The 16665-nt window shown below is 29.5% G+C and overlaps 1 protein-coding gene and 1 pseudogene across 2 annotated transcripts; one reads left to right on the top strand and one right to left on the bottom strand.

The window, feature by feature from the left end:
- Positions 1–713: 713 nt before the first annotated feature.
- On the top strand, positions 714–7843 carry LOC112796233 (ent-kaurenoic acid oxidase 1-like; annotated as a pseudogene).
- A 901-nt stretch (positions 7844–8744) lies between these two features.
- LOC112796231 (telomere repeat-binding factor 1) lies at positions 8745–13305 on the bottom strand. Of its 2 annotated transcripts, XM_025838597.2 has the most exons (7): positions 13086–13305; positions 12294–12471; positions 11752–11969; positions 11507–11591; positions 10566–10649; positions 9483–9830; positions 8745–9205 (listed from the first exon to the last, which is right to left on the bottom strand). In XM_025838597.2, the coding sequence occupies exons 2-7, from the start codon at positions 12441–12443 to the stop codon at positions 9191–9193; spliced, it is 900 nt and encodes a 299-aa protein (XP_025694382.1). In that variant the 5' UTR covers positions 12444–12471; positions 13086–13305; the 3' UTR covers positions 8745–9190. The 2 variants fall into 2 exon arrangements, with proteins under 2 accessions (XP_025694382.1, XP_025694384.1); XM_025838599.2 differs by lacking the exon at positions 10566–10649 and having other exon boundaries at positions 13086–13288.
- Positions 13306–16665: the final 3360 nt, after the last annotated feature.

The following is a 16665-nucleotide window of genomic DNA, read 5'->3' as shown; positions in this document are numbered from 1 at the left end:
TATTTTTATTCTTTTACAAAATTTTAAGAATAAAAAATACTGAAAATTATGGTTCTAAACCAAATGGATTTTTTTTAATTATTTATAATTTTTTCTTTATTATTTATCAATTACAGTGAATCGTTTCTACCATCAACAAAAAAAATATCACTTTATATTTAAATTATTTCTTAAAAAAATCAAACAAATGAAACCCTCAATTTGCCGATGCTTGAAACTATACCGAAGTACTTAATTTTGTTTTCCTAGATCGATGAGACGGATGTGTCGGGTGAAATATTTATACTCCATATATAGAATTCAGGTGCTGCAAATTTAAATAGAAGAAGGTACTGCAAAATTTGAAATTATACAATTAAAATTTGGATCGAGCTAAGCTCAAAACCTATCGAATCATTGTGAAGCCTAAATAGGTATCTATAAATACTTAATAAAACAAGAAGTATATGTTAAGACAAAGCCTTCATTTAAATTAAACCTAATAATATGTATTTTATACGAAATATTTGATTGGGTATAGTATTATACGCATTATTGATTTGTAATGTAATTAGTTAGAGAGGACAATACTAAAATTGAGGGGAATGAAATGAAGGCCGGCCACCTCTATTATCCATATGTTGTGTTTACTTTACACAAATCCATTTTGGCCATAAATTAAATTAAATTTGCCTTTTTCTTTTTATTAATAGTTATTAGTGTAATAGTGTCCCCTCTCCTCTCTCCTCACTCACTCACTCACTCACTCTCTCCCCTATAAAAGGGACTAACATGGTTGTGTAGAAGAAGTATTATTAGTAGTAGAAAGTAGTGGTGATGATGATAGAGATAGGAGTGGTGGTGATGGTGGTGGTGGTGGTCATTGTAGTAGTATTAATGGTTATGAAGAATGTGAATTGGTGGCTGTATGAATCCAAATTGGGGGAAAAGCAGTACTCTCTGCCACCAGGTGACATGGGATGGCCCTTCATTGGCAATATGTGGTCCTTCCTCAGAGCTTTCAAGTCCTCTGATCCTGATTCCTTCCTCTCCGCTTTTGTCTCCAGGTATCTCACTCGCTCCGATATGCTTATTAGAAATATAACTATTCATATGTCTTCTGCTATCAGTTTAAGCTTTTAAGAGAAGGGATTCATTGCGACAATCTTATTACATGCTGGGTATAGTTTTAATTTGTATGTATGTATGCTTTGAAACTGGATGTTAGGTTCTAGCTAGTAGTAAGTCTAGGCTTAAGGCATGTTTGGTTTGAAAATCTAGATTATAATAATTTAATGAAAAAGTTACAAGGGCAAAGGCCTTTTTTCTTTTCATAAACTATGATTTAATCATGCATTTAGTTTTATGGTTCCACAGCTTTGTTGTGTTGAGCAAATTAAAGCTGCTAGATAACATGCTTTTTCACTTTATTTCTTAAGATGGCAGAAAAGCTTGGAGTATTGTGAAATTACCATAAACCTATGTGCATGTATATCTTTCTAGATTGACTTCTTTTTCCCAAAAACAACTTCCAAACACTTAATATTATACCTTCATTTATTTATTTTTTTTTACCTTTTCTTTGACTCAGATTATAATGTTGGAATTAAAATAAATAAATAAAAGATACACAGACAGAGGAGCAACACTTATATTACATCAGAGAAAAAAGAAGAGCCGCACTTATTTGTCATTTTCCTCGTCACTTAACACTTTGATTCTATGTTGTGGCATAGAATCCACCATATGTCAACAACACTATACTCCTACTTTCACCTTAATTACTTTATTGCTTTTAATTAATTATTTATGTACATTTTTTATTCACGTTATATAGGAATTTTTTAAAAATATATATTTTTTACTTTATTCGAAATTTCACAGTATAAAAAAACTTAATCATTTATTTTAGATTTAAAATTTATTTATTTATTCTTTAGTCATATATTACATATAAAAATATATTTAAGTTTCATAAATTTAAACTAGATAAATTTTTAATATAAAAAGAAATCATACTGCATAATTATAAAAAATTAACCATTTGTATAAAAATATAGAATAATTTTATTTATAATCAAATTTCCTAATCGATATGATTAAACTAGATTCGTATTTATAATCAGACTTTACAAAAAAAAAATCAGTTACACAAAGCTTTTTGTTTTAAAAGAATACTTGACTTTCACATTCACTAATTGAATAATCATTTACTTACTTTTTTTTTATTTTTCGAAAAATATTAAAATGAAAAGATATTCCATTTTTAAGTTTTGATGTCCGGACGCGTACGTCAGGTTGTGCAGTGTGGGCCTCCCGTTATTTGGAATTGCTTAGGCCCTATTCTTTTTTTTTGGTTTTTAGTTTCTTGTTGCTACGGTTTAGGGCCTGTCACATTATTGTCTTAATTTTTGAGATTTTATGGATTAATTTGAGATACAAAAAAACAACAACAAAGCCTTGTTCCACTAAGTGGGGTCGGCTACATGAATCAAACGACGCCATTGTGCTCTGTCATGTATCATGTCTACAGAGAGACCGTTTACATGTAGATCTCGTTTGACCACCTCATGGATGGTCTTCTTAGGTCTTCCTCTGCCTTTCGCCCTTTGTCCATCTTCCATCTCATCCACCCTCCTGACTGGATGTTCTATCGGTCTTCTTCTCACATGTCCAAACCACCTGAGACGCGATTCAACCATCTTTTCCACAATAGGTGCTACTCCAACTCTCTCCCTTATATCTTCATTCCTTATTTTATCCAATCGCGTATGACCACTCATCCATCTCAACATCTTCATCTCTGCCACACTCAGCTTATGTTCGTGCTCCCCTTTAGCCGCCCAACACTCCGTACCATACAGCATAGCCGGTCTTATAGCGGTGCGATAGAATTTACCTTTAAGTTTTAAAGGCACTTTTTTATAGCGGTTACCTCATCACTCGCTCGAGGATTTAAATCCTGTCTTGTGCATGTAACAATCTATTAGCCACAGTAAATCTTTAAATGAAGTTTAAATTTGTCACAATTTTTTTTTATTTTTTTCGTATGGTATACGTAATTTAAATTTATGTGATTCTTTTTCTAAAAAAATAACAAATAAGAATTTATTTAATTATTATTGGGATAATTGAATTTCTCGAGTATTTAACATATTTTCTTCTTTTAAGTTTTAATCATTATTCACTAAAAAAGTTACCTACCTAAATATATGATCCTAATATTGGATATTTTAAAAAGGAAAAGTCTAGGGGGTTACCAATTTTATTAAATTCTGACTAGTACCCAGCAAAACAAAAATGAGTAATCCCACACCATTGAATGAAATCTCACACCATTAAAAATATTATCGATAACTACTTGGTGACTATAAATCACAAAAATTGTTGACCTCTAGCACTCAATCCAAAGCAAAAGGTTATATGTTTATATTTGTATAATTTTTTAATATAATTAATAATTAATAAATGTTTTACATATATTATAAATCCATAAAAGTGTAGAAATTAGGGATTAAAATTCTGAAAGTGAAATTCATTTAAAATTGAAAATAGAGTGCATTGCATGTGAATCCAGTCCAAAAAACAATTGAAGGGAAGTAGACATGTTACTTTATCATTCTAAACGAAATCTTATTCAAAAAGATCAATTTTCCATAATGGATAGTAATGTTATGTTACATGGCATAAAGTTCTTCACTATTATGTGCTCTTCTGTCATATTCCGTAGGAATAGTTTTCTCTTTTTTAGAAAAAGTGGAGAATAATTATAATTCATGAAGCTTGAGGGGAGCAATGTTTTCAGTACCATTTGGCAGTGATACCAATTTGAATCTGAACATATCTTTTGGTCATGCATTATTTGTTAAAACTTAAAACCTTATATCAATTGAGTTTTTACTTTTATTTTTATTTTTTAAAAATTGAGTGAAAGAAATTCAAGAAACCAAAAAGGAAATGAAGTACAAAATGATGATGGAGACAGTATGGGTCTATTAAGAAGATCTCACTTTGACCACCAAAAACAAATAACTCATTTAAAAAATAATTTATTTATTTATTTATTTATTGAAGTATTGTGTATGTTATAACTCGCTGTGGTTGAAGAATATTATGGGCAGTGACTCAGTGATGCACTAGGAAGAAGCATCAAAATATATTAGTATAAAGTTTCTATATACGTCATGGTTTATTTTTATCTAATTATTAAAAAAGGTTAAATAATTAATTTTAAATTTAAAAGTATAAAAAAAATTTAAATATTTAAAAGTTATTATAAAAAATAAGTTAAACAAAAGTTAGACACTAAATAAAAGACACGGTAGAATTAATCTTATTTATAATATGATGATACAAAATTCAAATGATTCACCTTCTTATTAGTATAAGTGATGAAAACTCTATGTTGATATTGACTTTTGATTGGAAATGATGATAAACAAAAATCCGTTAGAATTAAAATAAATTTAACTTAATTGGTTTACACTTGATGTCTTTGAAAAAAATCCTGGCTTCATATTTTATAGAGATAACGTTGGGATAAAGATTTTTACATGAAATTCAATCAAATCTGAATATATAAATACATAAAATCCCTTTAAAAATTTTCATATCTTGAAAGATCCTCCTTTTCTTTGTTTTTATGCAGCTGTTGGTGGATCACATAGTGTTATGTTTTATCTTTTTTGGATAATAATGATTTTCTTTGTTCTGTTTGTTCTTTTTCTGCATCACAACCCAAAAGTAGAAACCTCTTGTCCTTGGTACAACTGGTAGTAGGGTTATCAAAATAATTTTGATAAGTTAACCTAAGAACACTAACTATGAAATGTCATTGATAAGGCTTAATATAATTACAATCAAACAATATAAATATGAAAAAAACAAGTTAGTTATGTAAAATTGTACCAAAGTTATATTATTGCATTATCTTGGTCTGCTACCATGTGACACTAATATAGGACTATTTGAGTTTGAACTTTAATACTCCATGTATATTCAATAACTAACATTTTTATGTTCCAATTAAAAATAAAATATGCACAGATTTGGAAAAACTGGAATGTACAAGGCCTTGATGTTTGGGAACCCAAGTGTGATTGTGAACACCAGAAACATGCAAAAGGGTGTTAACAGATGATGAAAAATTCAAACCAGGTTGGCCTAGATCAACCATTGAGCTTGTTGGCAAGAAGTCATTCATTTCGATGGCGTACGAAGAACACAAGCGCCTCCGGCGCCTCACATCTTCGTCCATCAATGGCATGGAGGCGCTGTCGCTTTACTTGACATACATTGAAAAAAATGTGATAAGTTCTTTGGAGAAATGGACCAAAATGGGACAAATTGAGTTCTTAACTGAGATAAGGAAGCTTACATTTAAGATCATAATGCATATTTTCCTAAGCAATGAAAGTGAACCTATTATGGAAGCATTGGAAAGGGAATACACTGCTCTTAACTATGGAGTTAGAGCCATGAAGATTAATATTCCTGGATTTGCATACCATAAAGCATTCAAGGTAATTGTTATTATGTTCTTCTAATTTGAATGAAATAAAGCACTGCCACAACAGTTTCAAAAAGGTTAACGGTTAAAGCTATTTGAAAATATTTAGTTACCAACTTTTCATGTTAACAACTTTATTTGTTAAAGATAGTGTATGTTAATGAAGCTGATTAGAAAGATAGTCAAGATAATTTAAATAATTCATTGGAAAATGAGAATACTTATGCTCAGTCTATGGAAGATAAAGAAGATAATCTTTTTCTTTTTTAAACCTTTTTGGTTTCTAATCAAGCATAATAGAGGGTAGTTTTACTTATTTATTATTATTGTGCACATTCTTCAAATCAAGTTAAAGTTTGTCTATGCAAGATTCAGATTGTAACAGAATGTAGCTCTATCAAAAACGATTTTAATTAGAATACTGGAAGTATAAAGAAACAAAAAAATGAACACTGTCACATTAGCTATTATCATAGATTTTAACTCTCACTACTTGAATAGTTATACAAATAAGATAATCTAATTTCACGACAATGTAAAAAGTTTTATATATATTGTCAAACTCATTCAAAACGCGACATTTTATCGTCATTTAAGGGGGTTTTATTTTTCAGGCTAGAAAAAATCTGTTGTCTGTATTTCAATCTATTGTGGATGAGAGAAGGAAATTAAGGAAGGAATGTTCACCTATGAAAGCCAAGGATATGATGGATTCTCTGCTAGATGTTGAAGATGACAATGGAAGAAAGTTGAGTGATGAAGAAATCATTGATGTCATGCTGATGTACTTGAATGCTGGCCATGAATCTTCAGGACATATTACTATGTGGGCAACCTATTTTCTCCAAAAGCACCCTGAATATTTCCAAAAGGCTAAGGTTTCTGCTTGCTTAATGAATTTTTCATATCCATGTGGTTCATTTCGAATTAGAGTTTAATTTTAATGAGCTGATCCTCGAATAGGAAGAGCAAGAGGAAATCGTAAGGAGAAGACCTTCTACACAGAAAGGGTTGACACTGAGGGAAATTAGACAGATGGATTTTCTCTACAAGGTAGATTATTTGTTGACCGTTGATTTCGTCGTCTTAATTTCAAATGAAAATATGTTGATGTTAATTTCGTTTTATTATGCATTCGCCTAGGTGATTGATGAAACAATGCGTGTGATTACATTCTCACTGGTGGTTTTTAGGGAGGCGAAATCCGATGTCGTTATGAATGGTTAGTCCATGTTCTTGTTAGTTGTTAATACTAGTTTCTTCTACTAGTATCACAAAAATTTGCTGTCAAAACATAAAAAGGAAAAGAAGAAGAAGAAAGTACTAATAACTCTATGGAATTTGGATGAACACACACAGGTTACACCATTCCAAAAGGTTGGAAAGCTCTTGTGTGGTTCAGATCAGTTCATCTTGATCCTGAGATATATCCTAATCCAAAGGAATTTAATCCCCACAGATGGGATAATGTAAGTTGCATAAAACTCTATGTTCTTCAATTCTTGTCTGAATTGAGTTTGTTCCATGTCATATTATTTAACTTCGAAATTTTTTTTTTTTTTTAAATAGAATGAACATAAGGCTGGAGAATTCCTTCCCTTTGGAGGAGGAAGTAGACTCTGTCCTGGGAATGATCTTGCTAAGATGGAAATAGCAGTTTTTCTTCACCATTTCCTTCTTAATTACCAGTCAGTAATTCTTAGAATTTAGTTTGTATGTACTGAATTTGATTATATATTAGCAAAGTGAGAACAAAGTATTTCTAATAACTACTTTTCTGTTTTTCATATATGCAACAGATTTGAACAGCTTAATCCTAAATGCCCTGTGAGATACCTACCTCATACAAGGCCAATGGACAATTGCTTGGGAAGGTTAAAGAAATGTTCAACATCAACCTAAAATGGAAGAACATAGAATGCATGTGACATGACCATGGCTATTTGTAGTGTGAAAATTCATCTTCATGTTTGCCCTCAGATAAATCCACAAGTCCAAACCTACTTTGAGCTGAGATATCATATTAGAAGGAGGGAGGAGAATTTCACAATCTACACACATGTAAGAAATAAGAAAATTTATGAAAGTTCCATCTATCATCATTTATGCACTAGTTAGTAATATATGTGGTCCATCTAGGTGACTGCAAATGTTCTGAAAAAATGGACACATGTAATTTTAGTTTCACTAGCTACTCATAGAAAGGAATTGAGTATAGTTTCTTTCTATGGTTCTCATTTGCATATTTCTTCTTGGTGCATGAAATTCATTAATCTAAAGTTGTAAACTATAGCCCAACATTTTTAATGTAATGGGTAATGGGTTGGTGGTGACTTAGTCTTTTTAAGTTGAAAACACTATAATTATTTATAGAGAATAAGTGAAGTTCAATAATAATTCTCAGACAAGTCATCTAAAATCTTGACATCATTATTTTCCCAACTTAGTATTGGTGTCCTTGTTTCTCAAGAATGATTACTCATTTCATGGTTTTTCCGGGAAGTAAAAAAAGTGACAATTAAACTACCCCTTCCACAAAAGGTTCAATCCTCTTAGATAATATTAAGAGCATTACCCAATTCAGTTCATAATTTCATATGTATGAATGCGGAAAATGGGGCAAAGAAGTCCACTAAAATAAATGTCCTTAGTAACTAAAGTGAGGAAACAAGAAAATATTTGCATGTGAATTATAATTTCAGTTTATTTGATGTATAGTTAAGCATACATGTATTTACCGAACTAAAGTTATAGAAATTGTGAATAGGCACAGATACAAACTTACAGTGTCTGAAGTCTAAACTATGGCCAGTGTGCTTATCATTAGTAATCACTTAGGAGAATATAAAGTTATAAACAGGGTAGATGCTATTAGCACCCTTTTTTAAAATAAAAATACTATTTAACCATTTTATATTTCAATTAAAATGATTCAATTATTTTATTTTATATTACAAACTTTATCGTCAAGGGAATTTCCTAAAGACACCCAAAAAAGAAACCAAGGATGATATGACCTTCAAATTTGTGACTATTAAATAAAGTTCGACAGCAATTAGAATGTACGTGGGATTGGTAGGGGAATGTGGGGACTGAACCTCCAACATAAACCACACACTCCTAATAAGAGGGAGTTGTCTTCCACCAATTTAAGGAATATGGTAATAATAAATTCATATAAATATCTTGTTTGTTTTCCTTTAATTGGAAAGTAAAAGACAGCTGGTTCCAACAGAAATCACAAAGCAGTCAACACTTCCAACAACATGGAGATTATATTTCAGTCTTGCTTTTCCACTTAACACGGGTTAAACATATGCCAAATAATGAACTAAGAAAGCTGTGATGTTATTTGAAAAAATATCAACAGATTCCCATACACCTAAAATCTGCTTTCTACAAATGTTACATACAATGATCAACCATTATGCAACAATGACGGGAACAACAGCTCTGAAGAAATTACATGAAAGATTTAAGAGATGTTTCTATCTACAATAAGGATTTTCAAGATCCAAAAAAAAAAAAAAAAAAAGAATAATCTCTAATAAATGTAAAAACCTGCATATAGCCACTAGAAAAACCTCCAATATAGATGTGTAAGATATAGACAATGCCCAGCAGAAGATAAATATGTATCTGGCTGTCAGTCCTACTGAGTGCCATGGTAGATCGCTCTTCACGTCAATTCTTCAACTTCGATTAAGCATGGATCATCTACAAATTTAAATATGTAAAATGAATTAAAGCACAAAATTTATGTACAATGTCTCCAAAATGATAAATCCTCCATAACTAGATCACATATTTGAGAGACTGTCCCTCCCTTGGATCCAGGTTAAGATGACATTTGCTAGGCATATTTAAACATAAAGCTCTAATTCTAAATTATTTTTCCCCCAAGTTTTCATACAAAAATAATATTCTAAAATCTAAATGTTCTAGCGGATGTATTAGAGTATCTCAAAAGAAGAGGAAAAATAATGAGTTTTACCATCTTTGGGGTGTTTCGACCCTTCAGTGTTTTCATAGCAGCATCTGCAAAAGCTTGTGCCGCTTCTGCATCAGCTTCTGCTGCCTCTGCCTCTCTTGCTGCCTCTTCAGCTTCTGCTATGGCAGCTTCTGCTTCTGCAACTGCTCGAGCAGCAACTGCAGCTGCCTCTTGTGCAGACATCGACCTTATCTTTGCTAATTCTAAATCTACCTGAGACTTCGTAAGGACATTGGTCTCTTCCTTGTCACCTCTCAAAGAGGCTTTCTGCCTCCCATCCATTAACAAGCTTGAACTTCTTCTTCTGTCAGAATATGCTGGCGTAGGTGCAATCCTATATCTGCGTTTTACCTGAAATATCAACTCACCCACTAAGATCTCTGGTTGAAAATATTAAACATAACTGCGACAAAATGAAAAGTATAGCATCCAGATTCCAGAATAGTGGATTCCTGAAAATAATACAACAAACAATTGCTTCTTATTCATAGCAGAAAACCAAGAAATCTTGCACAAGTCCATGCATGAATTCACAGTTAAAAGTCGCATGTAGATGCCCAAAAGGGCAAAATCCCATTCAATTTACTCAACTGGCAGCTGTATGTAAGCAAAGCAATATAACAATAAATAAGAGGAACAGCAACTGCAACAACAACTGATATCAAGGACATGAACTAGGTAAAATTCAGAGGCTTGGCATCCAAGCCTACATTTTGTAATTTCTCATTTTAGCAGAACTGTAATATGTAACTCGGTGGACACTGGGTAAAAGTATTCATGGTAAGACACTAGGTGGCCTACATTTCAGTTTGACATTTCTCCATGAACAAGCGACTAAAATTAGGGAGCTAGGTAGAAAATTGCAGGTTAGAATTACAATCGACACTTTTTCTTCTCTCCATCTTAACCACATTCTGCTTTTGTCAAAAAAAAATTACAATTTGCACCTTCCTTTCGTGAATGTAAATGCATAATATTGTGCATTAAAAACAAAACCAATATTAGTCACCAGGTGAATAAAAATGCATTTATTGTTTCATATTCAAGTCATCCAAATATTGTCCACAACAGATGGATATGAGATACCTTGATCAGCTTTCCACATGCTGTCAAATACTTTAACTTTGCTGACAACAACCTTTTGAAGTCAGGTGGTGCCCAATATTGGTCCTACATATTACAATCCAATGACATTTAACTAATATGGAAACAAAAAGAATATAATATCTCATGAAATGTAAAACACAGTAGTATCATACAAACAGATCCTATGATAATTTATAAGTTAATAACAAACACGAGGATTTCACAATTAACAAACAGGGTTAACGTCATTGCTCAACCACATAAGGTTCGGTGCATGGAGAGTTCAAACGGTGTCACATTTTTTAGGCATCATTTCCACCACAAAGCATATTGATGATTCCAATTTCAAAGATGCCTAATCGGTAACCAAGAAGAAAAAGGGAAAACAACCAATCCCACTAAGGGATATATATATATATATATATATATATATATATGAATTTAACAGTCAATCATCTAGTCTAAAACTAATAAATTGAATCATATATACATCAAATAGAAAAGTTTGAAGCCATAAATCATATACATATCACAATAATAATCACAAAACACTTAGACTGAACAAAATAAAAAGGCACTTAAAACAGTATAGAAATTCTTATCCAATTAACACAAACTAAAAGCCCTTCCATTCTTCCACAAGGAGGATTAGAGAAGAATTTTAAGACAATAAGAACATACATATTAAGAGGAATAACTAGAGTGAGAAGGAATACAGAGAATTGTACGGTATTTTCAATTTCCAACTCATAATAATGAGACTGCATAACATATCAGGGCCAAGAAAACCACATTAGCCAAATTTTGTGACTGAAAACAGATCTTGTCTATAATCATAAATTAATTACATGAACCGAAAAATCATCCCAAAATAAAAAATAAAAAAAAAACAAATGAATAAAAAGTAGAACAGGGATTATACTTCAAAATAAGAATAATACCTCTATGAAAGCTGCAATAGTTGTCTTATTAGAACCACCAGTTTCCTTCAAGGTAGTTATTGCCTCCATTATAAGGTTATCCAATCTGTAAAATTTAAACATGATATTCATAAACAGATACCATTAACAATTGCGCATACAACTTATCAACTGCAACTACTAAAGTTCCACTTTTTTTTTGCAAACCAGGTAGAGAAATTATAGTGAAATGTTTTAACAAATTTGAACAAAATAGAGAGTCCAACCTTACAATAGACCTTTTTGGACCAGAAAATGGCACCACATCTCTGGAAGCTTGAATAGGCTTAACATCAACAATATCTTCATCACTTGGAGTAAAAGGAGCGACAGCAAAAGGGTTCTCATCATGTTTTGGGGCTTGATGCACCCTTCTGATAGCCAACCTAGACTTTTCCCTAGAACTCCATCCATTTGCCATCACACTCAGATTTCTCCATTTATCCTATCCAGTATAGCCCATATCAGCACCACACATATAAGTCAATTTGTATAATAACATTGCGAACATAGCGGAAATGGATATTGTCACTCCTATTTTGATAATGCTACTCTTCTTTTTGTAAATACATGCAAACATACAATGTGCAAAAATCATGTGTGAAGAAGTGGTATTATCAAAAATAGGAGTGGCAATAACATTTCCCTAACATAGATAGTCCAATACAAATTCATTATGATATGTATAAAATTTTGCACTTCTTGAAAGTATGACCTTCAACTTTGAGAAATAAAGCACCAACAAAAACAAAAGTACCAACATACAGACCTTGAGATCCACATTGGACCGCAGATACAAAACACCACTAAATTCTGGATCCTTGAGTATTGTACGCCATTTACCAACCCCATGCTTGACAACTCCAGCTTTAAGAGCTGCTTCCTCTTCAGATGTCCATTTCTGCTTAGGAGCACCCATCAGGAGTAGCAGAGAACTACTCTCTTGGCTGCAAGGGTACGTTTTACAAATATTAAATCCACCTTAAATATCAAAAACACAAGTTTTCAGAATCTAAAACTGTAGAAACTCTAACTGCAAAACATTTCCTATCCAATAATGAATCTTAAAATGTTCTTAACTATAAATACATAATTTTATAATTAAACTTCAACTTTGGGGGCATGGCTTAAGAATCACTCATCATCCTAATAATAGCATAAAACACATGCCCAAGGTACTTACTCAACCAAAAATTATAGATCCAGCTTCAAAGCTTTTAAACCACATCCAATTCTTCAATTCCACAAGCTCCGAAACATTCAATTTCACGAACAACATGTTTTACCAAACCATCCAACAAGATCGTGCTAACAAATAGAACTACCCTAATGCTCGATTCATAATTTCATTTCTAGAACAACAATACCAGAACCAGAGAACATCAATGCAAACGAAAACCAGTTCCGAATCAAATAACAGACCTAAGAATTGAGCATCATCGGAAAAAGAAGAACCCGATCACAAAAGCGTTAAGCATGATTTACACAACAAATATATAGAAAGAGGTTATGATGTAAAAAAAAAACCCTAATCGGAGAGAGAGAGAGAGAGAGAGAGAACCTCAATTGGGGAAGAAAGTGATGAAGAAGAAAGAGAAGGTGAAAGAAAGAGGCGTTAGGGTCGCCAGTTTGGTGTGAAATTGCATATCCTTCTCAGCCACTCGACTCTCGTCCCGCGCCAGACGCCTCAGCCCTCAACCGCGGACACACGACCAACTTCTACATTCAACTCACCTTTCTATCTTCTTGTCTTTTATCATTTTCAATAAATAAATCATTTTTAGTAATAATAAGGACTTGTTTGGATGTTATTTTAGAAAATATTTTTTTAATAATTAAAAAAAATATTTTATAAAAATAAAAATAATTTTATATTTAAATATTTTATATAAAAAAATTTATTTATTAATTATATTTAAATAAAATAAAAATAAAAAATTTTTTTGTTTATTTATTATATAAAAAAATATAAATTGTAACTATTCAAATTTTTTTTAAAATTTTTTTAGTGTTTTTACTTTTATTATTAGAAATTTATTAAACTCACTAAAAAATATATAAAAAAATATTTAAAAAAATTTATTGATTTAATGGTGTTCAAACAAACATTAAATCTATATCGAAAATTAAAATCAATTACAATATATAAAAGATGGAAACTTACGTGCAGTTCTTTTTAGGTAAAGCTAATAATTAAGAATAATGATTTGACAGAATTAAGTATTTAACTAAATTGTAATTTAATAATTTTTAATTATCAAATAAAGACACCTGCATGTGAATTTTTACCTATATAAAAACTATCTAACTAATATATACCCTAAATGTATATGATAAGATTATTATTAATAAAATATTTTGCAAATTTTTATATTTAATAAATATATTAAAGTTTATATTTTTTATATTTTTAATAAAAAATTTTCAAATTATAATCTTAATAAATTAATATATATATATATATATATATAATACAAAATAGCTAAACTCTACATAAAAATACGTATTTAAAATATTATATAAAAATTTAGATAAAATCTCATATATAATTATTTTTATATAAATATAATAATTAAAAATTACTAAATAATTTTACATCTATTATATCTATTACTAATTTTAAGGCTAAAATATGCTAAATGTCTCCCTTATTGCAATTAAAATTAAACTTTTCTTTCTAAAATTAAAGAATTATTTCTTTTTCTCTCTTTCTTTTTCTATTTCTCTCATTTTTTCACTCACTCTATCTCTCTTATATATCATTATCAATAACTAATTACGAATTTGACAATCAAAATATACAACATAACATTCTTTAATTGTATTTAAATTAAATTAAAATTAAAATTAAAATACTAAAATTGAAATATAGCTATATTATATATTATATTTATATATTACTAACTAATAACTAATTTAATAACTAAAATATGTCACATGACACTCTTTTATTAAAATTTAGAGAAAATATTTTCCTCTAAAATTAGTAACATCCTTCTTATATTTTCTTATCTACCTCTCTTTTTTTTCTATTTCTCTTTATCCTTCCCACTCTATATATAACTTATAATTCATATTTTATATTAGTAATTTGACAAATCAAAATGTGTCACTAGATATTTTTATTATAATTAAAATAAAAAATTTTCTTAACTTCCAAAATTAACAAACTCCCTCTTTCATTCTTCTTCTTTATCTTTTTCTCTCTTTTCTCTCATTTTTTTCTACCTTTATGTTCTACAAAAAAATAAAATTAACAACATAATATAATTTAAATAAAAAATATTATTATATACATATTTTTTATTTAATTTTAAATTTTTACTGCTTATCTTTTTAATATATACTTTCACTTTTTTTTAATGTTTATTACATATAATTTAAAAAAAAATATTAATGTTGTAATTTAAAGTTAGAATCAAGATTCAATTGTTTAAAAAAATGAATTAATTTTATAACAATCAATATAATTTTTTGATGTTAATATCTAATTATATTTTTATATATATAAAAAAATATTATTTTTAAATAGCAAGTATAAAAATTAATTATTTCTATTTATGCAACAAATTTTAATATCTAATCAAATATAAAATATATATGTTAAATTGTTTCAAATTTTAGATAACGAATGTTAAAATTAAGTAAAAAAATGAAACTCTTTCATTTGAAAATAATAAGTAAAAAATTTATTATTTAATTTTGTTTAAGACTCTGATCTTTTTAGTCGACGGAGACTTTTGTCCTTTACGACTATTTTATAAAGGTAGTTTAATACCATAAATTTTTCGTGTCATAATCTATAATATCTGGACCGACATAATTTTAAAAGATTTATATTCCTATAATACTATTACGGATAAAATACTAGTATTACGGGTAAAATACTAGTATTTAATTAAATTATTTTAAAAAAATGTTTTTAAAACCCCCAAAAAGCAAGAAACAACAAACTAAAAACAGGCCTTAGCTAGAACGCTTTTTCCTAAGAAAACCAATACAATCAGCATCTAAATCGAAGCAAATATTAAGAATAGGAGCTTCAAAGATGTGGATTCCTAGTATGTTTTTCCTGGCCAGCTTGTCTGCAACGGTGTTTTTCCTCACCAAAAAGTATGTTTCCATTCGACCTTATGTAGGCGGCTTAAAAGAATTTTGATATCATCCGGAAGAGTTTTGCAAGGATGCCTTGGAGAGAGCCGTGCCATAAAAATAATTAATAATCATTATATTTTTTTGTAAATAACAAAAAAATTTATATTTAACAAATAATTTACTTATTTAATTTATTTTTTTGTCTTATTTAATTTATTTTTTTGTAATAATATTTAAATAAATATTTAAAAAATATACAAAAAAAATCAAAATAAAATTTGATCTCTAATTTTTTTTATTTTTTTAAAAAATGTGATAATTCACATTAAAAAAATTTAAAAAATTATTTGATTTAAAATTAAAAAATTATAAAAATAAAAATATCTTATTTTTTTAATAATTATTACAAATATTTGCATCAAAATCTGACTTTCAAATTTTTTTTAAAAATATATATTTAATATCTAATTTCTTTTATCATATTTTTAAATCTTCAAAAACTTAATTGTTATTAGCATTTTTTAGAATTCTATTTGTCATGGATGTAAATTTTTTAATACCATTTTAATAGTTACTCACCAAAAATTTACCATACTTGTAACACCCTACCACACAGAGCCTTACGCTTAAGTCGTAAAGCAGAGGTAGCGAGATATTACGACTTCTAAAAAACTAAAATACATACTTACAGTAGTAGAAAGAAGATAATAGACTAGGAGCCTCAAAAAATTGGTAAAACAAAATCGTAAAATGAAAAGCGCCACGCTCCGGAAACGGAACAATTTGCGTGTGAGTCAAACTATAACTATTAAACGTAAGATAATAAAAGTATGAATAGAAAGCCAAATGTACAAAATAACAAGCTCCTCACTCAGTTCGCGAAATTAAAGCTGGCTGGAGAATATTTACACTATATATATATCCAAAACCCAAAATGTACATAAACAAAACCCTGCCTCTCCATAACCCTCTAGGAGGATAAAAAAGAATAAGTTATGTGGAGAGAAAGCTAAGTACATGTATATACATCACTATACACCAAAATA

The sequence above is a fragment of the Arachis hypogaea genome, chromosome 4 (genome assembly GCF_003086295.3).
Source record: "Arachis hypogaea cultivar Tifrunner chromosome 4, arahy.Tifrunner.gnm2.J5K5, whole genome shotgun sequence".
NCBI lineage: Eukaryota > Viridiplantae > Streptophyta > Magnoliopsida > Fabales > Fabaceae > Arachis > Arachis hypogaea.
Note: the sequence above shows the minus strand (reverse complement) of the source record. Positions and strands in the feature narration are given on the sequence as shown.

Coding starts and splice junctions, on each gene's coding strand:
- LOC112796231 (XM_025838597.2), bottom strand. CDS start 12,443: ATGGGTGCTCCTAAGCAGAAATGGACATCTGAAGAGGAAGCAGCTCTT. Junction 11,592..11,751: donor CCAAAAAGGTCTATTGTAAG/GTTGGACTCTCT, acceptor TAAATTTTACAG/ATTGGATAACCTTATAATGG. Junction 10,650..11,506: donor CTATTGCAGCTTTCATAGAG/GTATTATTCTTA, acceptor TGTAATATGTAG/GACCAATATTGGGCACCACC.